Source organism: Phyllobates terribilis, unplaced genomic scaffold, assembly GCF_046119375.1.
Source record: "Phyllobates terribilis strain yellow unplaced genomic scaffold, ASM4611937v1 Scaffold_1__5_contigs__length_1240528914, whole genome shotgun sequence".
Lineage (NCBI taxonomy): Eukaryota > Metazoa > Chordata > Amphibia > Anura > Dendrobatidae > Phyllobates > Phyllobates terribilis.
In genome coordinates, this window is record NW_027362761.1 from 570,060,518 (window position 1) to 570,082,995 (window position 22,478).

General features: G+C 39.0%; 1 protein-coding gene across 8 annotated transcripts in view; it reads right to left on the reverse strand.

Moving 5' to 3' along the window:
- Window positions 1-22,199, reverse strand: part of CCDC68 (coiled-coil domain containing 68) — a 35,290-nt gene extending 13,091 nt beyond the window's left edge. For 2 of the 8 annotated variants that reach the window (XM_073681110.1, XM_073681146.1), the window contains exons 1-8: window positions 21,789-22,194; window positions 13,878-14,023; window positions 11,815-11,889; window positions 8,622-8,747; window positions 6,242-6,367; window positions 5,200-5,328; window positions 4,493-4,575; window positions 3,823-3,928 (exon numbers count right to left, since the gene is read on the reverse strand). In XM_073681110.1, the coding sequence (XP_073537211.1) occupies window positions 3,823-3,928; window positions 4,493-4,575; window positions 5,200-5,328; window positions 6,242-6,367; window positions 8,622-8,747; window positions 11,815-11,889; window positions 13,878-14,023; window positions 21,789-21,819 (822 nt within the window). In that variant the 5' untranslated portion in view covers window positions 21,820-22,194. Of the gene's footprint in view, window positions 1-3,822; window positions 3,929-4,492; window positions 4,576-5,199; window positions 5,329-6,241; window positions 6,368-8,621; window positions 8,748-11,814; window positions 11,890-13,877; window positions 14,024-14,355; window positions 14,396-21,010; window positions 21,090-21,557; window positions 21,696-21,788 lie in introns of those variants that run through there. The other 6 variants (XM_073681125.1, XM_073681133.1, XM_073681118.1 and 3 more) reach the window with 6 other exon arrangements.
- Between the last annotated feature and the right edge of the window lie 279 nt (window positions 22,200-22,478).

Below are 22,478 nucleotides of genomic sequence, written 5' to 3' on the forward strand. Positions count from 1 at the left end.
CCTCCTTCAGTTTGTATGTCAGCACTTCCTGTCTGCTTTTGGAGCTGCAGGTTCAGAGCTCAGTGGATGTTCGCTATGGAGCTGCAGGTTCAGAACTCAGTGGGTGTTCCCTGTGGAGCTGAAGGTTCAGAGCTCAGTGGATGTTCCCTGTGGGGCTGCAGGTTCAGAGCTCAGTGGGTGTTCCCTGTGGAGCTGAAGGTCCAGAACTTAGTGGGTGTTCCCTGTGGGGCTTCAGATTCAAAGTTCGGTAGGTGTTCCCCATGGAGCTGCAGGTTCAGAGCTCCGTGGGTGTTCTCTGTGGAGCTGCAGTTTCAGAGCTCAGTGGGTGTTCCCTGTGGAGCTGCCATTTCAGAGCTCAGAGGGTTATCCCTGTGGAACTGCAGGTTCAGAGTTCAGTGGATGTTCCCTGTGGAGCTGCAGAGTCAGAGCTCAGTGGGTGTTCCCTGTGGAGCTGTAGGTTAAGAGCTCAGTGGGTGTTCCCTGTGGAGCTGCATATTCAGAGCTCAGTGGGTGTTCCCTGTGGAGCTGAAGGTTCAGATCACAGTTGGTGTTCCTTGTGGAGCTGAAGATTCAGAGCTCATTGGGTGTTCCCTGTGGAGCTGCAGATTCAGAGCTCAGAGGGTGTTCCCTGTGAAGCTAAAGGTTCAGAGTTCAGTGGGTGTTCCCTGTGGAGCTGCATATTCAGAGCTCAGTGGGTGTTCCCTGTGAAGCTGCTCTTTCCAACTCCAATCTCATAGCAGATACCTCCTTACACTGGCGCTGTTCCAGTGATGTTGGTACCAGGTCTTCAGGCACTCATGTGACATTGCTATGCCACGTGAGCACTGCATCCAATCAGTGACTGCTAATAGGCTGCAGTTTTCATGCTTCCTTCGTATCAACCTCAGACACCTGAAGAAGTGTGACAATTACAGCCCATTAGCGGTCGCAGATTCCCTATAATGCTAACGAGGCATAATAAAATGTCACGTAAGCTCAGAAGACCTGGTGCTAACATCTCTAGAACGGTGTCGGGAGGTGAGTAGCTGTTATTTCTTTTCTTTTTTTTTTTACACCGGGAAATACAGTATTTAAGAAAGGAAAGTCCGAGTAGTGGACAGTCCCTTTAAGGATCCTCCTGCAACCTCTGATGCTCAAGCTGTTTCAAAACTACAACTCCCAGCAGATAGCTGTCTGTGCATACTGGAAGTAGTAATTTTGCAGCAGCAGGAGATCTATAGATTGGCCGCAGCTAAGTTTCCCAATGTCTCCTTGTCTCACAGACATAGCTGTGCAAGATGTGACATGACAACACATAAGAGGCACAGAGGCTTTAAGCCCATACATATCTAGTACTGCTCACTGCTGAGGGTTTGTTACAATTGTTCTCTAAACAACCAATCTAGAGTGAATACAATTATAGCTCAGCAGCTTGTTGTTAATGCTTCTAGCATCTTTATGTAAACAGGTGTGTATCAATTCCCGGAAAGCAAGCAGAAATTTGGAGTTGGGTGAGAATATTGGAAGTGGGGTACATTGCATCATCATTAGATCTTTCTTTGGTAGAATTCTGACATCTAATAATGAGTAGCTGCAATACTCATAGTCGGCCATTAGAGGGCACTGAAACTACAGGAGAAGAGACTGGATGACTAATATACTAATAATGGGGCTGTATGGATTCAGATTCATGTTTTCATATGCACAATAAATATGTACAATTCAAACTTTGAAATTTAGGCCCAGGAAGCTGAGATCTAGGGTGCCGTATGCATCGTTTTCATATTGTGCGTATTATTTATGAATCTTTATATTTTCTGTAACTTGAATTAAAGTGTAGCCTTGTTTTATTTTATTTTTTCCATAGATCAATAGTACACATGAAAATAAGAATTTTTTTTTAACATATCTTATCAGAGAAATCTGCTTCTTTCTCCTCCTCGACTGACCATTCATTCTCAATTTAGGGGTAAAATTTGTAAAATCTGCGCTCAGTGAAGACTGATTTTCCCATTACTGAGATGGGAGATGACAGTTGGTGCTTATAATGCTCTATGCAGAACTGTCACTATAGTCTCAGGAGAACTTGCAGCAGAATGTCTGTCTGCCTGTAGCTCCTCCCTCTTCCATAGAATTTTAAAAGCACCAACTGTCATCTTCTATCTCAGAAATTGGAAAATCCGTCTTCATTGAATGCAGATTTTACCCAAGAATTGAGAATGAAAGATCAGTCCAGGAGGAGAAAGGAGCGGATGTCTCTGATAAGATATATTACAAAGTTGCTTTTTTTTCCACTTGTACTATTGATTTATGAGATAAAAAGACTTCCTAAGTCTCACTTCTGCTTCACAAGCAGATATAGAAGCGACTAAACTGGTCTTACAAGTGCAAGTATCCTGCAAACAGCAGCGCCTGCAATGTATGAGGATGTGGGTTGAGTATATTTAGGAATTGATTTATAGCCAACATATAACTGTAGGTTCTCTTGCCGTTGACCCCTCTCGCTCGGTGTCACCCCTTCCAGCTTCAAAGGACGTGTATGATTTCACTATATGCTACTCACAATACTGAATATGAAGTGGGTGGAGCACAATACTCCCATTAAGACCCTCCTTGTGTCGTTAAAAGTTTTTCCCATACTCATGCTCCGGTAATAACATAAAAACTTTGTGTACTTCCCTGAAGCAATTACTTGCAGTACATGCACGTTACTGCTGCGGTTGGTCACTGACACTGCACCTGTCCCGGTGAGGCCTGGGGTGACCACCCTTTGCTGTGCTCCACTTCAAGTTTTACAAGTTTCTGTGACTTCATCTCCCTATGCCTTTTAAGCCTCCGTTAAATTACGCCCATGTCTTAGTATTGAGACTGTAGAATTCAGCTGTTTTTTGGAGTGCTCCACCATCTGTTCACATTGTGCAGTCGCTTTGCAATTCTACTGTGATTCATGCATAGCCTTGGTCCTGTTGTGCTGCTTACAGCAAACGACAGGGTGGTTTATCCTCTGCTAGCCATCCTATCGTTTGCAGCGAGCATAACAAACTTATGTGTTTATATTGTGCCTTCACCGTTGCTTGTAGTTCTTCTGCCTTTCTCTGTTACTCTGGTTCGGACCTGCCATTTCTCTCTGGTTTATCTTCTTTCCCTGCTATTTCCATTGTGCTCAAATCTTCGATCTCCCACGTGCCCTCCACCCGAACTGTGCTAACACCCTGGGTCCTTATATCCACCCTGACCTTCATGAATCCACCTCAGCAGGTGAGCCTAACAGCATGTGAACACTGAGACCAGTGGTTGTCTGCAGCGGTCACATGACTGCATGCTTCAGGGAAGTAAAAGAAAGATCAATGGGGACCACTGGGAGTAAGACATGAAAAAAAAATCATATTCACCCTGCCAGTAGGGGGATCTCTGCAGATGGCAGTATGATTGTGTGTGAGTGCGTTCTACCATCATTCTCGGAAACGCAAGACCATTCTGCTGAGCAATGTCCAACGCTTCCAGTTCCAGTAATAAACGGCATATATGTATTGCTGCAGAAGTGGTGTAAACACAGGATCTGAAGAAGATGCTAAAAAATGGCCGTCAGGTATCTGGACATATGTCTTTGGGGCGGACGTCAAGTGGGGGATTATGAGAAGCCCGAGGAGATTGATGCAAAAATTACTGCGAAGGACAGTTCTGATGAATAATCAAGCACAAGGCGATCTGGCTCCTGTTTTTCCTTCCCCACTCTGTATTATATTTATTTATTTTTATTGATTTTCTGACTTTATCCCTGAGGAAGGTACCAGGACTGGGAAGTAGGAGACAGCAGAAGTCCAGAAAAAAAGAAGCCCTTACCTCCTGGATTAATGCGCGGAGATGCTGGTGCTGAGACATCATCAATTGCTGCAAGTGATTTATTTGTTCGTCAACAGTAAAAACCTCGTCCTGAATGGAAGAACAACTAAAGAAAGAAAAAAGAAAATATTACTAATGGTTTTTTATCATAAACATTCTTTTACGCTTGACATAAATATCTATATAGAAAAAAATCCTCTTGAAATATTGCAGTTCTCACTAGAGCACAGAACAGGCTGAGCTTTCCTGTTTTGTGCATCTCATTTGGCAGCTTTACTGTGTAAACTGGGGCAGAGTCTGCACAGCTCAATTGTTTTTGCTGGGGGCCTAAATATACACGATTATAACATTATACACACACACAAGGGTCTGTAGATAAGTTTACTTACCTTAGTGCCCCCCTCCGTCTTTGAGAACTGTCCCATGTTTAGGACTCAGTATGACCATGTATTATATAGTTCTATATACATTTGAATAGCCGCCATGTAATACCACATCTCTCCACCAATGGCCGCTAGGTGTCAATTTTCTTGCAGGTAGGAGTAGAGGACTGTTCAGACCACCCCACGGTCTGGGAAACATGTCTGATGCCCCAGTGGGTGCAGTAACAGCATAAATCATGACATTCATTCAGTTTAACCTACTATATTGTAGTCCTGATAGTACTGACCCATTCTTGTTGGAAAGATCGGCCATTCTTCTTGATAACTCATTTTCAAGTAAATGTTTCTTTTCAACCAAAGATGCATTTTCCTACAGAGAAAACACAGAACGCTTTACTCCCATGTGGAAATCATAGAAAATCATAATTTATACAATATACTACAATACTGCATTATTTATTTTCTAAATATAAGCTTAAAGGGAATTTGTCATCAGATTTGTGCTACAACATCTGAGAGTAGGATGCTGTAGGGGCAAAAACCCCGATTCCAGCGATGTATCACTTACTGGGCTTTTTGCTGTAATTTTGATTAAATTACTGTTTTCTCTGCTGTACATTTAGCAGTTCTCTGAATGCTGAGCTGTGTATAACTCCGCCCACACCACTGATTGGCTGCTTCCTGTGTACACTGTAGAAAGCTGCCAATCAGTGCTGGAGGCGGGGTTGGACTACATGGCAGCAGATTTACTATTCCTCTAGTAATAACCTCCTGCTGATAAAACAGTGATTTTATCAAAACTACAACAAGCAGCCCAGTAAGTGACAAATCGCTGGAATCAGGGTCTCTATCTCTACATCATGTTGCTCTGAGATAGGTGTTAAAAACCTGGTGATAGACTCCCTTTAAATCATGGAGATTAGAATACCCCTTTAAGTAATTAGAATGGAAGAGTTGCCTCCTGCAGTCACATTATAAACCCCTCATCACTCACTGCCTCCATTCGCTCCATGAGCTTCTCCAATTCAAGGATCCGGCTATGCTTCTCCTGAATTTTGTCAGCCACGTCATTAAGTCTCTCGACGCTTTTCTTAAAGTGATCTTCATATTCTGTGGCAGAAACCTAAGAAATAGGACAAAAAAAAAACATTACCCAGAATGAACTCATTATTCCATCATCTTAAAGGGGTTGTATGAGATATACAGTTACTTAAAGGGTTAATTCTCATCTTCATAAATGAGTATTGTTGGATAGTCTGTGTAAAGACAAGCAATTTTGCAATTTACTGCTTCCAAAAATTTTCAGTCGTTCTTGAGATATTCACACTTTTCGTTTGTTTACAGCTTATTGCCTTGGAGACCGACCACCGCTGGTAGACAGTAGAAAATGCACAATGCTTAGTAGCTCTTTTTATTGAGCTTGTAAGTACTTGCTTTGAAGCTGTCCAGGATTGTTGGAGAGTTCTGTTACCTCCTAGTCCCGACCAGCTTCAGAGCAGTTCTTACAAGCTAGGTAGCAGAGGTGGTCGGTCTCCTAAGCAACGAGCTGTAAACAAAAGAAAAGTGTTAATATCTCAAGAACGGCTGCAAATTTTAATAAGCAGTAAATTGCAAAAATGCTTGTATTTCCAAGCGCTATCCAATAATAACCATATATGAAGATGGGAAATAACCTTTTAAAGAGGTTGTCTAGACTTGTATTGTATGAAAGAGACTATGCTACAATGTATCAGTGTAGGTAAATGGTCCTTGATCTGGAGTCCAGGACAGGAAAGGGTTCTGGTAGAGCTCTGCTTAGATCAATGACATTTGTCAAGACTGATACACTGTAACCACCCAAAGAAAGATTTTTTATTATTTTTATCTTTTAATTTTAGGACTTTACTTTTTTAAAATGAACGTTATTATATATTAGATCTAATAAAGTGGGGATTAATGGACAAAAAAGTGTCCATAGACTAATGCAGTGACCAGGAAGAGATGTATACAGAGCCATATTGGTGTGTATAGCGTATAGCATTGCCATCCTTCCTTACCTTTAGCTGCTGCTTCTCCTCTTCATGAGACTTTCGGAGTTCTACAGACTTTTTGTTGTAGTTTTCATAAAGTTTACGGGTCGCGTCCCTTATCGCTCCTGCTCCAGCTTCACGTGTCGCTTCCAACTAGAACAAAACATACTACACTGAAATATATATATATATATATATATATATATATATCAATCAATCAATATATATATATATATATATATATTAACATAAAAATATTAAATACATATAAATATATATCTCCGCAATGTAGAAAATGTTTATGTTCCCAGCTATCCAGGCTGCTTGCTCCTAATATAGATATGACCACCTTACCTTTTTCACAAATTTCTTTATGAACTCTCTAATTTCTCATGATAAAAATTGAATACATTATAACTTGCCAAAAGGCTGCAATTCCCATCACAACCACCGGGTGGCCACATACAGACGCATGTAGCATAAATATTTCCAGACAGAGTAAAACATATTTTTTTTTTACTAAGTTGGCCATGTCACATTTCTCTGCCAAGAGGAGAGGTCAATAAGGTCTAGCAACAGAAATAAAAAACAGATGGACACAATGCTACAGGGGTGGACAATGACAGTGACTGGCCCCTAATAACTAAAAAAAATTTATTTTTACGTTGAGACTTTTTATGTTCTTTTATTTTTTTGGAACATGATTTGTAGTTTTTAAGCGCCATTTTGCCAGACATCAAGCCAATTTTTTTTTTTACGCTGATTACCAATTATCATAATTAATTTGTTCGCTTTATTGTATGGGTTGTTAGGATTACAGTGATACCAAATCTGTCCATATTAGTGGTTTGTGACATTTATTGCTAAAGAAATAATGTATCGTGGATTGTTTTTCATAATTTTTAGTAATTTTGTGGGGGAAAAAAAATTCAGATTTTTATTTTACCTCTAAAATGCCGGTATATAAAATGTATTGAAATATAGAAATGTACTAGTATACTGTGTACCAGTACAATATGACTGTAAAGAAGAAGAATACCATTTAGACTTTTAGGTAGAGAAAATCCTGCTATGCTTAGTAGCTAAAGCTCCTGCCTTACATTCCAGAGGTCCTGAGTTTGAGTCCTAGGACAGACCACACTTGCAAAGGGCCCTTCACCCAACATCCTGAGTCAGAGAAGGAACATCTAGATGGTGAGAAAAGAATGAACAATCGCGGTGTCTGAGATAAATCCAGTGTAATTGGGCCCCATTTCCCCTCAGGCCCCGGTCAGCTGACCCGGCGGCACATGTGGTCTGTCCTCCATTCTAGATCCCAATGCCCTTCTACACTGTTCTGTACTATCCTATTGATGATGCAACATTAGCAGGTTGGCCTCCAAGATTCTTCCAGACAAGATCCTAGGTGAATGCAAAAATGGATCATGGAAACATTTATATCTGCATAGGAGCTGTAAACACAAAATGATTTAAAGTTAACCAGTTCAAGTCCAGGTGATTTTCTTTTATTTATAACCAGACCCATTTTAGCAAATGCAGGTTTGAAAGCTATATATATATATGTTGTTTACATGTTTTTTTGGTCTTCGCAACGTAATGTTTATATTAATTTATTTTTTATGATTAATTTTTCTAAAACAATTTTTAAAAAAAAAAAACTGTCCATGCTATACAAAAATAGAAAAAAATGGAAACAACAAAACACCACTAAAATACATGAAAAATTTACGTACTTTGTACATTATAGTCGCTTTTTTCTATAGGATATATAGTTTGGGTTCCTCAGGGGTGGGACTAAATACTGTCATTTGGGCTATAAAGGCTTTATTTATATTTGTTTATTTATTTAACTTTTTCTTTTTTTTTGTTACAGTAGGCTGTAAATGCCATGTGTAAAATGTATTCACAGCTAATATGTCTCCTTTCCTCACCCTGTTTCCTTTTCCCTTATGCAATTGACCTGGATGTCTAATGAAAGAACATCCTGGTTTTATGCACAAGAAACCTTCTGGAAGCATTGATTGAGATATATGCCAACTCTTCCAGAAGAATGGAAGGGCTCCTGGACGTTCCTGTGGAGTATTAGGACCTGTATAATTCCGTATTCAGTTCACTTCCCATAGGGGAAGCTACAAAACAACATGGGTGAGAGAAAGAAAGACGGGATCCAGTAGTCTGGCTCTATGGAAAGAGCACCACACGTTGGGCTGATAGTCCATCTTTGCTCTTTGACTTTTGGGAAGCAGTTAAGGGGTAGGGCATAGTGTTAGACCCTACATGTCAGTAGACTGGTCTGCTCAATTTCTCATCACTGGGGTCAATAACTATTTGGTCATTTCATTTCATTCCATATCCCCATAGAATTAAAAAAAAAAATTGGCCAAGCGCACCATTACATTGATCCTACCTTAATTTGCAGATCTTCATTTTCTCTATTCACCTCCAGAATCTGCAGGTCTTGATTCTTTAATTTCTCAACGATCTGTTTATACCGGGAGTCGAAGGAATCGTTGTCTTTCTCACCAAGCCCATTCTGTTTAATGTAAGAGGAAAATAATTCAATAATTAATCAGAAATTTGATTAAAATAGATTAATATAAAAGGATTTAAAAGTAGGGATTGCTATGACCCCTTACTGAATATCAGCCACGCTCATGATCAGTTGATCGATGCTGCTGGAGGAACTTTGCATTTATTCTACAGTGGCCACTAATGGAAAAGTGTGGTATTACATGACTCTGAAATGAATGGGCCACCATCTAATATCTTGGTAAGTCCTTCAGAGCAGAAGCTCCTCATTTGGCATTTGGAAGAAGCACACCGATTCCTAAATTTTATATATTAGGTTATTCGGGGTAATTAGCTCTCAGTGCAGGATTTTCACCTCTTGGCCAGGAAGTGGGTATAAAGTTCCTCTCTTTTTGGCGAAAAGCCAGAACCATAATCTCAATTTGCAGACACTATGTTTCGGAGTACAGCCCCTCATCAGTGCAAAGTGTGAGATATGGTTTGGCTGGGTGAGAGGTGTCAGACCGTTATGCAAGTGGTAATGTTTCTCCTTGAGGAGAGTGACATGTTAAGCATGTCAAGGTGAGGAGACTTTTAAGCCTCAATGCTCCTCTGGGAAATATGCAAATTGCCTCTTCAGAGAGGAAGAGGACTAGAACTCTAGTGCCACCTATAGGAAGTAACAATCCTAAAAGTCAATATCGACCCTTTAACGAGCCTTGTCATATGACTAAAAGCCAGAACCATAATCTCAATTTGCAGACACTGTGTTTCGGGGTGTTGCCCCTCATCAGTGCAAAGTGTGAGATATGGTTTGGCTGGGTGAGAGGCGTCAGACCGTCATCTATAATTTAGCTCAGATGTATTTGCAATGCAGACTCAAATCGGTTTGCATTCCCCATTGCAAAAGTCGCAAGTCTTGTTGATGTGATCTGGGGAACGCCTGAAGAAGCTCCAAGGTTCCTGGGAACCTAAGTTAGTAAACACTGTAAAATATCAAAAACGCTTATCGGAGGAGCAAAGAATAGGGAGCAACCTGATAAAAAGTGGTATCTACACCATAATCTTTACTGGTCCTCCTGTCTATTCAAGGTCCAACAGAAACTTGACCCTGTGCATATAAAATAATCGTGTGATGCCTATCAGGAGCCATGAGAATGAAGGCAGAGCGGGTAAATACACCCGTTGAGCACACACTATATGTCAACAACTTTACAGCTCATCTGGCTCACTAATCCAATGTAATTGCAGAAAGCAAACACTGAGGACACAGTAATTGCTACACAGGAAAGTCCAAGTCACTAACTGTACCCGGCGGCGCAGCCTGGACCATAAAAATGAGGAAAAGGGGAAAAAATAATCAATAATATAAACACATGGTCTTTTAATGCTTTGTTTTAGTACTTTGCACTATAACATAATATATCAGTTTTATTAGTAACGTATTCAAAGGATAAGTCTAGGAAAACGCCTTGTGTGGGTCCAACCTTTAGGGGAATTATCAGAAAATGAACTATTTATTTAAATTAGACTTTAAAACATTTTTATTTTTTCTGTCTATTCATTGAAATAAAAAAATATCTACAAATATTGCAGATTTTCCCACTGGCCACTTAAACAGTCACAATAGGTTAACACTTCCTGCTTTCTGCAGCTCAATTGTTAGCTTTGTTGTACAGACTGGGACAGCTTCACCAGAGTCATCTCATTATCTTTAGAAGACTGGCGACTTAATCACAGCTGAAAAAAAAAATCTTCAGATATTACAGATTTTCCCACCGGCCGCTCGAGCAGTCACAATAGGTTAACACTTCCTGATTTCTGCAGCTCAATTGTTAGCTTTGCTGTATAGACTGAGACAAGTTCACCAGAGTCATCTCGTTATCTTTAGAAGGCTGGCGACTTAATCGCAGCTTTATTGTGCTGGTGGAGGGGTAAGACAGCATAGTAAATGCCATTAAACACATTAGATGCTTCGGCCGCCAGACATCTCTAACCGACTCTACCATTCACAGGAGCGCTCGTTTTCCCGACTGCTCCTGTGTTCTCTATGAAAACGTCGCCGACTGACACGTCGGTTATCTACAGGAGAACAAAGCAATTGGCAGTACGAAATTGGACATGACCGATCGACATCTTCCTCGACTATCACATGGCCAGAGCCCCCATATACATGTTGACTGAACCTTAGACATTTAAGGATTATCCACTCTATGGGGAGTTTCCAATGCTTATTCAGTCAAGTAAAGCAATTAGCACATCCAGATCTAGAGATTTCTGTGCACGTCCATGACTCTCTCCATTCACGCTTACTCATCTAGTTCCATAACTCACATAGAAGTGATTGCAGATGAGCCGCCACCTTTTCATTTACTCTCTGCCGGACTTACCTCTAATTCCTGACACTAAAATCAAATGTTCAACCTGAAAACTCAAAATGCAACTGCACCAAATGATCAGGATCCTGCTCGCAAGAGCTTACAATCTATACGGGACCACTGTAATGAACTGGCAACCATGTCCTCAAAAAAAGAGCATCTCTCTCTTTGGAGGACTTCACCTGTCCTGCATTACACAAACAACCCACTGATATGATTGAGCAATGTGTAATACTTTTTTTCTCCTGCGGAGGAGCTGTAGGATTATAACTGAACAATCGGGCTCCCAGAAGGGTTTAGCTTTTCAACTTGGGACCCTTCTAACATGTGGGGATAGTCCAAAATCAGAGACCTTCTTTAACAATATAAAATAATATTATCAATATAAGAGCAATCTTGTGGCTCTGAGATTTAGCATTTCAGGCAGGGTGGAAGCTGAGAGTTCTCCCATATATTTTCCAGCTACAATGATATGTCTGGAGGGGCGGGCCGGGGCGGTCTATAATGTTTAATTTGAGAAATCTATGGTGGTCCAAGATCAAATGGCCCACGATTACTTTCACAATGATATGTCAGAGATATGATATGTCTCCTTTGAAGTAGACACATTTACGTTATTAGTACAATGGGGTTTTTTTTAAAATTCACATTCTCAGGAACAAAATATCTTGAAATATGTAAAAAAAAAAAAAAAAAAAAAAAAAAATTCATTACCTTCTCCTGCGTACTCCTACTGTACAATTCATCTTTAAATAAGTGACTCTGAATCTTCTCTAAAGTAGCTCGGATCTAAAATAGCAAAAAAGGAAACTTTCTTTACACCAGATGTGATGCAGGTACAAGTATGAGTGACAAGTGAATGTCTAACTTTTTACTTTTATTGTTTATTTATTTGCTAAATGCAACTTGGTAAATAATCTTCATTAAAAATTTCCTATCAATATGTCGCTACACAGATTGTGTCACTCTTGTACATAGCTGGCTGCGCTGCTGCTTCTCACAGCTCTCTGTTCCTGGTTGTTGTGAACTCAAGGCTAATATCATTTACTCTCTCTTCTCTGCCCATCCCTTCTTTTAACCCCTTCATTACCGGGCCATTTTCCGTTTTTGCGCTTTCGTTTTTTTGCTCCCCTTCTTCCCAGAGCCATAATTTTTTTATTTTTTTTAGTCAATATGGCCATGTGAAGGCTTGTTTTTGGAGGGAAAATTTGTACTTTTGAACGACACCATTAGTTTTAACATATCGTATACTGGAAAACAGAAAAAAAAAAATTCTAAGTGCGGTGAAATTGCAAAAAAAGTGCAATTCCACAGTTGTTTTTAGAGTTGTTTTTTTTATACCATGTTTACTAAATGCTAAAACTGACCTGCTATTATGATTCTCCAGGTCATTATAAGTTCGTAGACACCAAACAAGTATAGGTTCTTTTTTATTTAAGTGGTGAAAAAAAAAAATACAAAGTTTGTGAAAAAAAACAAAAAATGGCGCCCATTTTCCGAGAGCGTCTTCATTTTTCGGGATCTGGGGCCGGGTGAGGGTTTATTTTTTGCGCACCGAGCTGACGTTTTTATTTATAAAGTTTTGGTGTAGATACAATGTTTTTATCGCCCGTTATTGCATTTTATTGCAATGTAGCGACAACCAAAAAAAAAATTATTTCTGGCGTTTTGAATTTTTTTTTGTTATGCCATTTTCCGATTGGATTAATTATTTTTTTACATTGATAGACCGGGTGATTCTGAACGCAGCGATACCAAATATGTATATATATATATATATATATATATATATATATATATATATATATATATAAATTTTTTTATTGTTTTATTTTGAATGGGGCAAAATAGGGGGGTGATTTAAACTTTTATATTTTTTCATATTTTTAAAAACATTTTTTTTTTTTACTTTTTGCATGCTTCAATAGTCTCCATGGGAGACTTGAAGCTGAAATTGTCTGATCGCGTGTGTGTAGCAGATTTGTGTAGGCCGACAAATCAAAATAAGAGTCACGGATGGTGGCAGCCCAGAGGCAGTTCTCAGGGCTCCTACCAGCGGCCAGAAATTACTCACTGGGTCCTTTAAATCAATTAGCACCAACTATATCCATAACTAATCAAACTCATTGTGAACTTCTTAAAAATCTCTAATTCTGGCAGATGAAATGGAAACTTAAAGGGGTTACCCAGGACTATCTTATTTTTTACTATAGTCCTAAGAACTAACAGTCAGGTAGTTTCTAACTACCTGCCTTTCTGTCCAGTGCAGATTTCGGCCGGCACAGAGTGCTTCCGTTGACATCACGTTGACAGAGCAGCGGCTTCTCTTCTGCTCTGTTGATGGGGCGTGACTGCCAATGTCTTCCTACTTGACAGCTGGCTCCCTGCCGCCTCGCTGCGGGGAACCAGCTGTCAACCAGCATGACATTGGCAGTTACTCCCCATCAACAGAGCAGGCCGAAAGAAGAGCTATTCTTTTGACGTGGAGCAGCTGAATTGCCATCAGGGGTGGTCGGTGACTGCTCTGTGCCTGCGCCAGTTAGTTGCCGCTGTTAGGAACTACCTGCCTGTTAGTTTTTAGGCCCATAGTAAAAAAAATAAAATAGTCCAAAGCAATCCCTTTAACTGTGTCCAACTTATTTAACTCAAGGTAACCACAAATATGTGAAAGGGAAGAGCTCTGCTCGCTGCATGACCTTGCTGGCATGCCGCACATTTGTTAGAAGCCTATGGGTAAATGTCTCGGACTACAGGTATGAAGCGCGATTATAACTCACAGTGTGCACATATTCAGTCTCCTCCTTGATGTGGGACGCTGATGACCCATACATATAGGAAACGTCATCTTCCATCGACACTTGGTGAACCTTGCTTATGAACCCATTTTCTAAAGGTGAAATTGTTGTCATTTTTCTTTCATTTCCTGAAAGTTGATGAACGAGGAAAAGAACGATTACAAATATGAAAAGAATAGAAAGCAACATATTACTATATTCATGGCTGAAAGTGTTGGCACCCTTTAAATTATTCCAGAAAATGAAGTATTTCTCCCAGAAAATGATTGCAATTACACATGTTTTGTTATACACATGTTTATTTCCTTTGTTTGTATTGATACAACACAAAAAAAAAAAAAGAAAAAAAGGCAAATTGGACATAATTTCACATAAAACCCCAAAAATAGGCTGCTGGTGCATTTCCAAAATTGTGGGTAAACAACTTTGTTTCAAGCATGTGATGCTCGTTCAAACTCACCTGTGGCAAGTAATAGGTGTGGGCAATATGAAAATCACACCTGAAACCAGATAAAAAGGGGACAAGTTAACTCAATCTTTGCATTATGTGTCTGAGAATGGAGAGCAGAAAAAAGGAAAAGAGAACTGTCTGAGGACTTGAGAACCAAAATTGTTGAACAATATCAATCTCAAGGTTACAAGGCCATCTCCAGAGATCTTGATGCTCCTTTGTCCACGGTGCACAACATAATCAAAAAGTTTACAACCCATGGCACTGTAGCTAATCTCCCTGGACGTTGACGGCAGAGAAAAATTGATGAAAGGTTGCAACGCAGAATAGTCAGGATGATGGATAAGCAGCTTCAGTCAATTTCCAAAGAAATTCAAGCTGAAATATCCGTCGACCTTTGAATGAAATGAAACTCTATGGCAGGCATCCAGTAGGACCTCACAGCTGACACAGAGACTGCAGTTTTCCAAAAATGCATGTGAGTAAGCCAAAATCCTTCTGGAAAAGTGCACAGATGAGACCAAGATAGAGCTTTTTGGTAAAGGGAATGAGGCCTACAAAGAAAGAGCACAGTACCTATAGTCAAATATGGTGGAGGTTGAAAGATATTTTGGGGTTGTTTTGCTGCCTTGAATGTGTGGAAGGCATCATGAAATTGAACTTTACCAACGGATTTTGGGTCGCAATGTAGTGCCCAGTGTGAGATAGTTGGATTTGCGTCCTAGGTCATGGGTCTTCCAGCAGGATATTGCCCCCAAATATACTTCAAGGAGCACGTGTATAACACAACATGTGTAATTGCAATAATTTTTAGGGAAAAATACTTAATTTTCTAGAACAATTTCAAGGCTGCCAACACTTTTGACCATGACTGTATTTGTCATAGACACAACTGTAACATAATATAGAAGAGCAAAACATCCAATAATCCAGAAGAGCAGGTTCACAACCTCCCTGCAAACTACTGAGACTGAAATGCAGTATTACACGACAATCATTCATGCAGTTTTTGGACTATTTCTTTTTAGCCAAAGAAAGGAAAGGAATATGTTTAAAAAAAGAAAACAAATCTAAAAAGGAAAAAAAATTATACTGTTCATATAAAAAAAAAATCTAAGAAAAAAAGTCTATGTGAGGGTAATGTACTGCACATCTATGAACCATACAGCAATCCGCTTGCTGTTTTACTATATGGCTATATAGGTGGTGAAAAATTTAGTGTTTTCTAGCAGAAACCGTTTACGAAGATATTTTTAGAGAAGTTTTTCTTTTCTACAAGTGTTTCAGAAAGTGGTTTTGAAGAGTTTTTGAAGCATTTTGGAAGAATTTTTATCCTGAACCTTTTTTTTTTGGTACATGTACTTCCGTTATTTATCAAAACCCGACATTGAAAAAGAATGCTCAAAAAAACTCATCTAATGAAAAGCAAAGATAATTAAGGGCAGATGCAGATGTCCGATTTTTCCACGTACGAGAAAAGCGCGCTGATTATTCCGATCAGAGTTTGATCACAGTGCGATACGGGTGTCATCCGATTTTCTCGCACGCGGAGAACTTAAAAAGTTTTCTCCACCTTCTTGGTTCTGACAGTCCGTGAAAATCGGAACGCTCTCAGATGTCATCCGAGTGTGGTCCGATTGTTTTCACGGACTCGTTGACTTCTATTGCCAATTTTTATCCAACCCTCAGATAAATGCTCTGAACATGTGAATGCCCCATAGACTATCACAAGTGAAAAACCATGGATAGCACTCGTACGCGAAAATCAGAGGTCTGAATGAGGCTTAATAGTGAAATGAAGGAGCAATTTTTGGATGAGTTTTGTGGCATTTTTTGGAGCGGATTTGCTAAAAAAAAAACCCTCTTAAAAAAACCTCTGCATACAATAAGGTCAATGAGGTAATTCAGAAGTGTGCGGTATATCCTGCATTTTATTCATCAGATACAGAGCAGCTATTGTTATAAAGAAAGTACGGAAAAAGCGATTGTGTGACACTCCTGTCTCTTTAAGGCAAGCGCTCTCCTGCCTGCGCCTCAGGTGTGTCTGCATCTCCTGAGACAATGGCTGATCTTGTGAGACACTCCATGGTGCAGAGCAGCCGATAATCCAGCCCTGGGGCCAGCGCACAATGTCCTCCATTCATTATAAGTCAGTTACATTGTAAACTGTTCTGATCCAGTGCGATGATCTATATACTAGACAGTGACCAACTTTTATATATTTTTTTAAACATACCTTTTTATTATTTTAACTCTAATATAAATGTAAGTAAATGGACTAAGTGCAGTATCCAAGTATCCAACACAGACATAGAAACAAATAAAATAAATAGTAAGGAAATAAAATTCTCCCTGAAGCCTCCACTAGAGGGAGCTCAAGAGCTTCCTGCATACTGTATTGCTGACTTCAATGTGCAAACAGTATATTGTTATCTTCTTAGCTCCCCCTAGTGCTGACTGCTGGTAGACATAATTTATAATTTATGCCTAAGCAGAGGATTTGGAGCTGTATATCAGTAAAATGGAGCTCTGTTCCCTTTAGAAATTTTTAGCAGCATTGAATTTTGGACCTATCTGTATAAAAAAAATGTCTGTATGTGTATATTTACTGTAACCTGTTATCGTCCACTTAACATTGTTTTTATTTTGGCTGTTAAATTTCTCCCTTTGTGCTTCACTTCCTCAGCACAGTCAATATCTCTGCTTGCTCTAAAAAGTGAAATGAATCATTATTGCGTCCATCCAGATGTGGGAAAACCTGTTCTGGTCACGTCTATTGAAAACATGAGCAAGACCTGTTACAGTGTATCAGCACAGGATGTGCTCAGTGTAAACAAGATGTAAACAAGAATGTTTCTAACTCTTACACGTTGGCAGTTTGCTACAATGTATCAGTGCAGGTAACATTTTTCCTTCTGGGGTCTATACTGTTTTCCTTACAGTATTGTCATTAACCATCTCTTATGTGACGAGTCCTATTTCTATAGGTGTTGAATGAACAGTTTTTCATCTGATTTCTCCATTATCTCAATGCTTCTCTTCAGCTTATAGAAATATATAACAATTGGGAAAAGCGGCTGCTGGACACACAAGTTCTATAAATTTCTAAAATAATAAAATCGGCCCCTGTTTGACAGCCTGATTTAATTTAATAGATAATGTTATAAAGTAATACAATAAACGGTGTTGGGTTTTTGTCTTTCTCTGCTCCTGAGCTCCTGTCTGTAAAACTGTAGACAGGAGTAACAGAGAGGCTTTCAGTTCTGAACAGGCAAACTATTGGACCATGCATGCTGGGAAATGAGGGGAAAGGAAGTTCCTGTACTTATGGTACTGACAGAATGCTGATGAAGAAAAGAATGGATGGCAAGTGACAGACAACGAGAGAATTGGAGCAGTTCCTGAAAGCATTAAACTGGTATGTGCACTAAAGGCAGTTTTATTTATAGGTTTTGAGTAAAGGACAAACATGTTAATTCTTTCCATATCGGCTTGCTGTCAGTGAATAGGAACATTATTATACATAACTAGTTTTGCTCCAAGCTGGGAAGTAGACACAAGTGTATCCAGTGTAGATAATGCTCTGAGAGCTCAACACATCATCAATGTATTGTCTGGAGTCCAGGATGTTTAGCTCACAGGGCATTGAATAAACAAGATACAGTTGTGTCCACTTCTCACTGGACAGAAAGTTGTAGAATTTTTTATTAACCCCTTCCCAATGCAGCCAATTTCCATTTTTACGCTTTCGTTTTATCCCCCCCCTTCATCCAACAAAAGCCGTAACTTTTTTATTTTTCTGTTCTCATAGCTGTGCTAGGACTTTATGGGACGAGTTGTACTTTTGAATGACACCATTCTCTTTACCATATAATGTGCTGGAAAACGGGAGAAAAAATTCCAATAGCGGTGAAATTGCAAAAATAACATCGCAATTCCGGCATGGTTATTATTATTTTTTTTTTGTGGCATTCATTGTGTGGTAAAAATGACACGATTCACCATGTCAGTACAATTACGACAATACCCAGTTTGTCCAGTTTTTATTATTAATTTAGTAATAGAACAAAAAATTTGAATTTTGAAAAATAAAAATGTAGAAATTTGTAAAAAAAAAATTGTCTTTTTCCAAAACTAGTAACTTTTTAAAAAATGTCCAGTGTGTGATGACTTGTATTTTTTTGGGGGCAAGTTGTTGTTTTATTTGTACCATTATGCGGTAGATATGACATAGTGATCACTTTTTATTGCTTTTTTTTTTTTTTTGTGGAGTTGTGGCTAACGAAGACCTGCAATTCAGCCGTGTCATAATGGCAGACATGGGGGTCTTAAGCAGACCCCTGTTGATATGGCAAAATATCAGCCCCTTGCAATGAGATTGCAGGGTGACCCTGGGACTGTGGGCTTTAAATTCCAGAAATTGACATTGGCATTTAAGTAGTTAATAGCCCCATACTCCCTCTCTTGGTTTGGATGTACATATAGGGTGGATGTCGGAAGAGGGTTAATACTTGTCCATGAAAAAAAGTTTCAATCAGGTCCCCCCTCATGATACTTAAAATCCCTAAAATTAATTACGGACAGCCCCTTTAAGTCATGTGGCTAGTTCTTCTACCTACATATATTCTGCACTTGCATGGCCTCTTACATCACTTATAAGCCAGGTCCCTGTTCACATCACTGTGACTGCTCATTATGGACGACCATTGCACGGTCTGTTACTCAGTAACCGAGTGACAGTGACTCCTGGTTTGTCACAGAGTATGATTTACAATCCATTGTTCACAGAAGGAACCTGATAAAACAAGCTTGTCATAAATCATAGGTCACACGGAAACCAAATAAGACGATCATGGCAGGTCATCATCCACAATGATGATGGATTAATGGAAAGCACTGGTACGTGATACGACATATTGCCTTGTGGTTTTAGGATAAAATCAATTACGAATGAGGTTTGTCTCATCATCTGGTACGGCCAAATGTGTATCCATCATGAGACACAAAGGCCTGTAAGAAAAATTGCCTCTACCTTTTATTTACAACCAGTAAAGTCTTGATTTATTGTTAAATTGGATCCTCGTGGGAGGGGCTATGGTTAGAAAGAGCCAAAAGCAGGCCTCTAATTGGCTATGTCTGTACTGCCACATTGGAAAACACAAAATACAGTTATTGCAAGCAAAAAAATATAGAGAAAAAAAAAACAATGTTGGAAGGATAGCTATAGAGAGATAGGTAGATATTAAAAAGATAGATGGATGATTGATAATAGGTATGAAATGATAAATAAAATTGAGATGATAGATCGATTGTTTGATAGAGATAGTTATGAGATTGATTGACAGACATATGTCTTGAGTATCATCATATGAGTTGATAGAAGGATCCATGATAGATTAGATAGACTTGGAAGAAAACAGCCTTTTTTTTTACTCTTTTACCCTGTGTAACAATGCCCTTGTTAATTAGATCCTTGTGGGAGGAGCTAAGGTTAGAAAGAGCCAAGAGCCGGCCTCTAATTGGCTATGTCTCAACTGCCACATTGGAAAATTCAAAATACAGTTATTGCAAACCAAAAAGGGTCAGAGAACTAAAACAAATCATGTCTAAAGGATTGATATAGAGAAATGGATATAAATAAAGTGAGATGATAGATCGTTTGCTGGATACATATAGTTATGAGATTGACAGACATGTCTTGAGTATCATCATATGCGTTATTTGAAAGATAGATAATAGATAGATAATAGATAGATAGATAATAGATACATAATAAATATATAGATAATAGATAGATAATAGATAGATGATAGATAATATATGATAGATAGATAATAGATAGATAATGGATAATAGATAGAGGGATAGATAGATGATAGATAATAGATGATTGATAGATGATAGATAATGGATAATAGATAGATAGATAATAGATAGATAGATAATAGATAGATAATAGATAATAGATAGATAGATAATAGATAGATAATGGATAATAGATAGATAGATATATGGATAGATAATAGATGATAGATAGATGATATATAGATAATAGATGATAGGTAATAGATAGATACTAGATAGATGATAGATACATAATAGATTATAGATAGAGAGATAATAGATAGATAATAGATATATGGATAGATAATAGATAGATAATATATAGATAGATGATAGATAGATAATAGATAGATAATAGATTATAGATAGATAATAGATTATAGATAGATAGATGATAGATATATTGATAGATAGATAATAGATAGATAGATGATAGATAGATAATAGATAGATAGATGATAGATAGATAATAGATAGATGATAGATAGATGATAGATAATAGATGATAGATAATAGATGATAGATAGATAGATGATAGATAGATAATAGATGATAGATAGATAGATAATACATAGATAGATAATAGATAGATGATAGATAGATGATAGATAGATGATAGATAAATAATAGATGATAGATAGACAATAGATAGATGATAGATAATAGACAGAGTTGGAAGAAGGCAGCCATGTTTCTGTAGACCTTTGCCCTATGTAACATTGCCTTTGCCTTAAAGGGTCTGTAGAAAGTTGGCTACTGCTGGTAAAAGCAATTTGTGCGGTTGCTGATTGCCGCCTTCTGACCCCAGCAGTACATGTACCTGTGACTTCTAAGTCCCGGATTGTGTTAGTATTACCTGCGGAGGCTGCACTAAGTGCCACTCTGCTGCGCCGCACACACAATACATTGTTTTATTGCACAATTTCAGGAAGTTGCAGGTCATAACATTGAACAGATTCCCTTATCATCCCTCTGACATTTACTACCAGGGGGAAACTAGAAGGGACCGGTCAGAGCCCAGGCCGATATGAACTATCGGTCATGCATAGCAGAAGGCTGGGACTTCTGGTTCTTCAACAAGAGCCATGATTCAAAATACCCCATAAATTACTTTAAATGCATGAACCAGGATCCATAATAGGATGATAACTGATTAGAAAATCTACAGCTCTCGGTCTATTGTTCTCTGTTATCAGTCAGACAGTATAGTGTTCTTTAATGGGATGACTGATAGAAAAGTCCAGAGGGATCTCTGCCCAGTGATTACTATTAAATCTCACACTATTACCCCGCAGAAATATTTATACTTAGTAACGCTTCAATGAAACTTTAGGGTGACCATCCCTTTAAGTTGCCCCTCTGCTCACCTCTCCAGCTGCATCACCCATTCTGTTCCCAGGTGGAACTAGGTGACCATCCATCGGACCCATTACCTGGTGTACAGGTATCAGTGATGACGCCCCCTAGTGACTCATACTTGCCTATCATGCTGACAGTTTCCCAGTATCACTATATTCCTATTCTGCTTTGTCTCTTAACCCATAAGAATCTGCACCCAAATAATGCATCCTGGAACTAGTAGTGCTAGCGAGCCGTACCTGTAGTACAGGAATCCTCGTTCAGCCTCATATCTGGCCGTATCAGAGTGTCATGGTGTGTATTAATGCATCTGTGTTAACGCTGCCAGCTTGAACAAAAAAAAAAATAAGATCTTCCCTTTTAACTCCTTCCTTTCCAGAGTGCACAGCTTAGAGGGAACAGGTATCCGACTCCACCACTCCCCGGCTCAAAGTTCACCTTTCAAGCTCCTTTCTCCGAGATGTCTGATCAAGGATCAGGAATCTCTGCCGTTCTCCCATCTGCGGATATGAATGAGACCTTCCCCGTATTCGGTGACATCATCCCCTGATACAACACGTTCTTCTGATTTCCATATGCAGACCTGTCCTGCAGGTGTGGCCGCCAGCACTGAACGTAGAGCACAGCAGGTTTTCTGGGTGACAGCGACAGGAGGCGGCAACGACCGTCATCCACAGAGACAAAGTATCATCCCCTAATTACTGTATTAATAAGATAACGAGTTTCTGTGTAACCGTCCGTCCTGTACAGGAGACGGCAGTGTGAACCGATCGCGGCTTCTATTTGTCTTATTATGTAAATTGTATCATTTATAACACTTTATTATATTATTTATATTCATGTATTTACCAATCTGTAGGATTAATGTCTCCAAATGCAAAAAAAAAAAAAAAAGTCTTCCTTCCCAAAAAACACAATTTTTCTTTAAG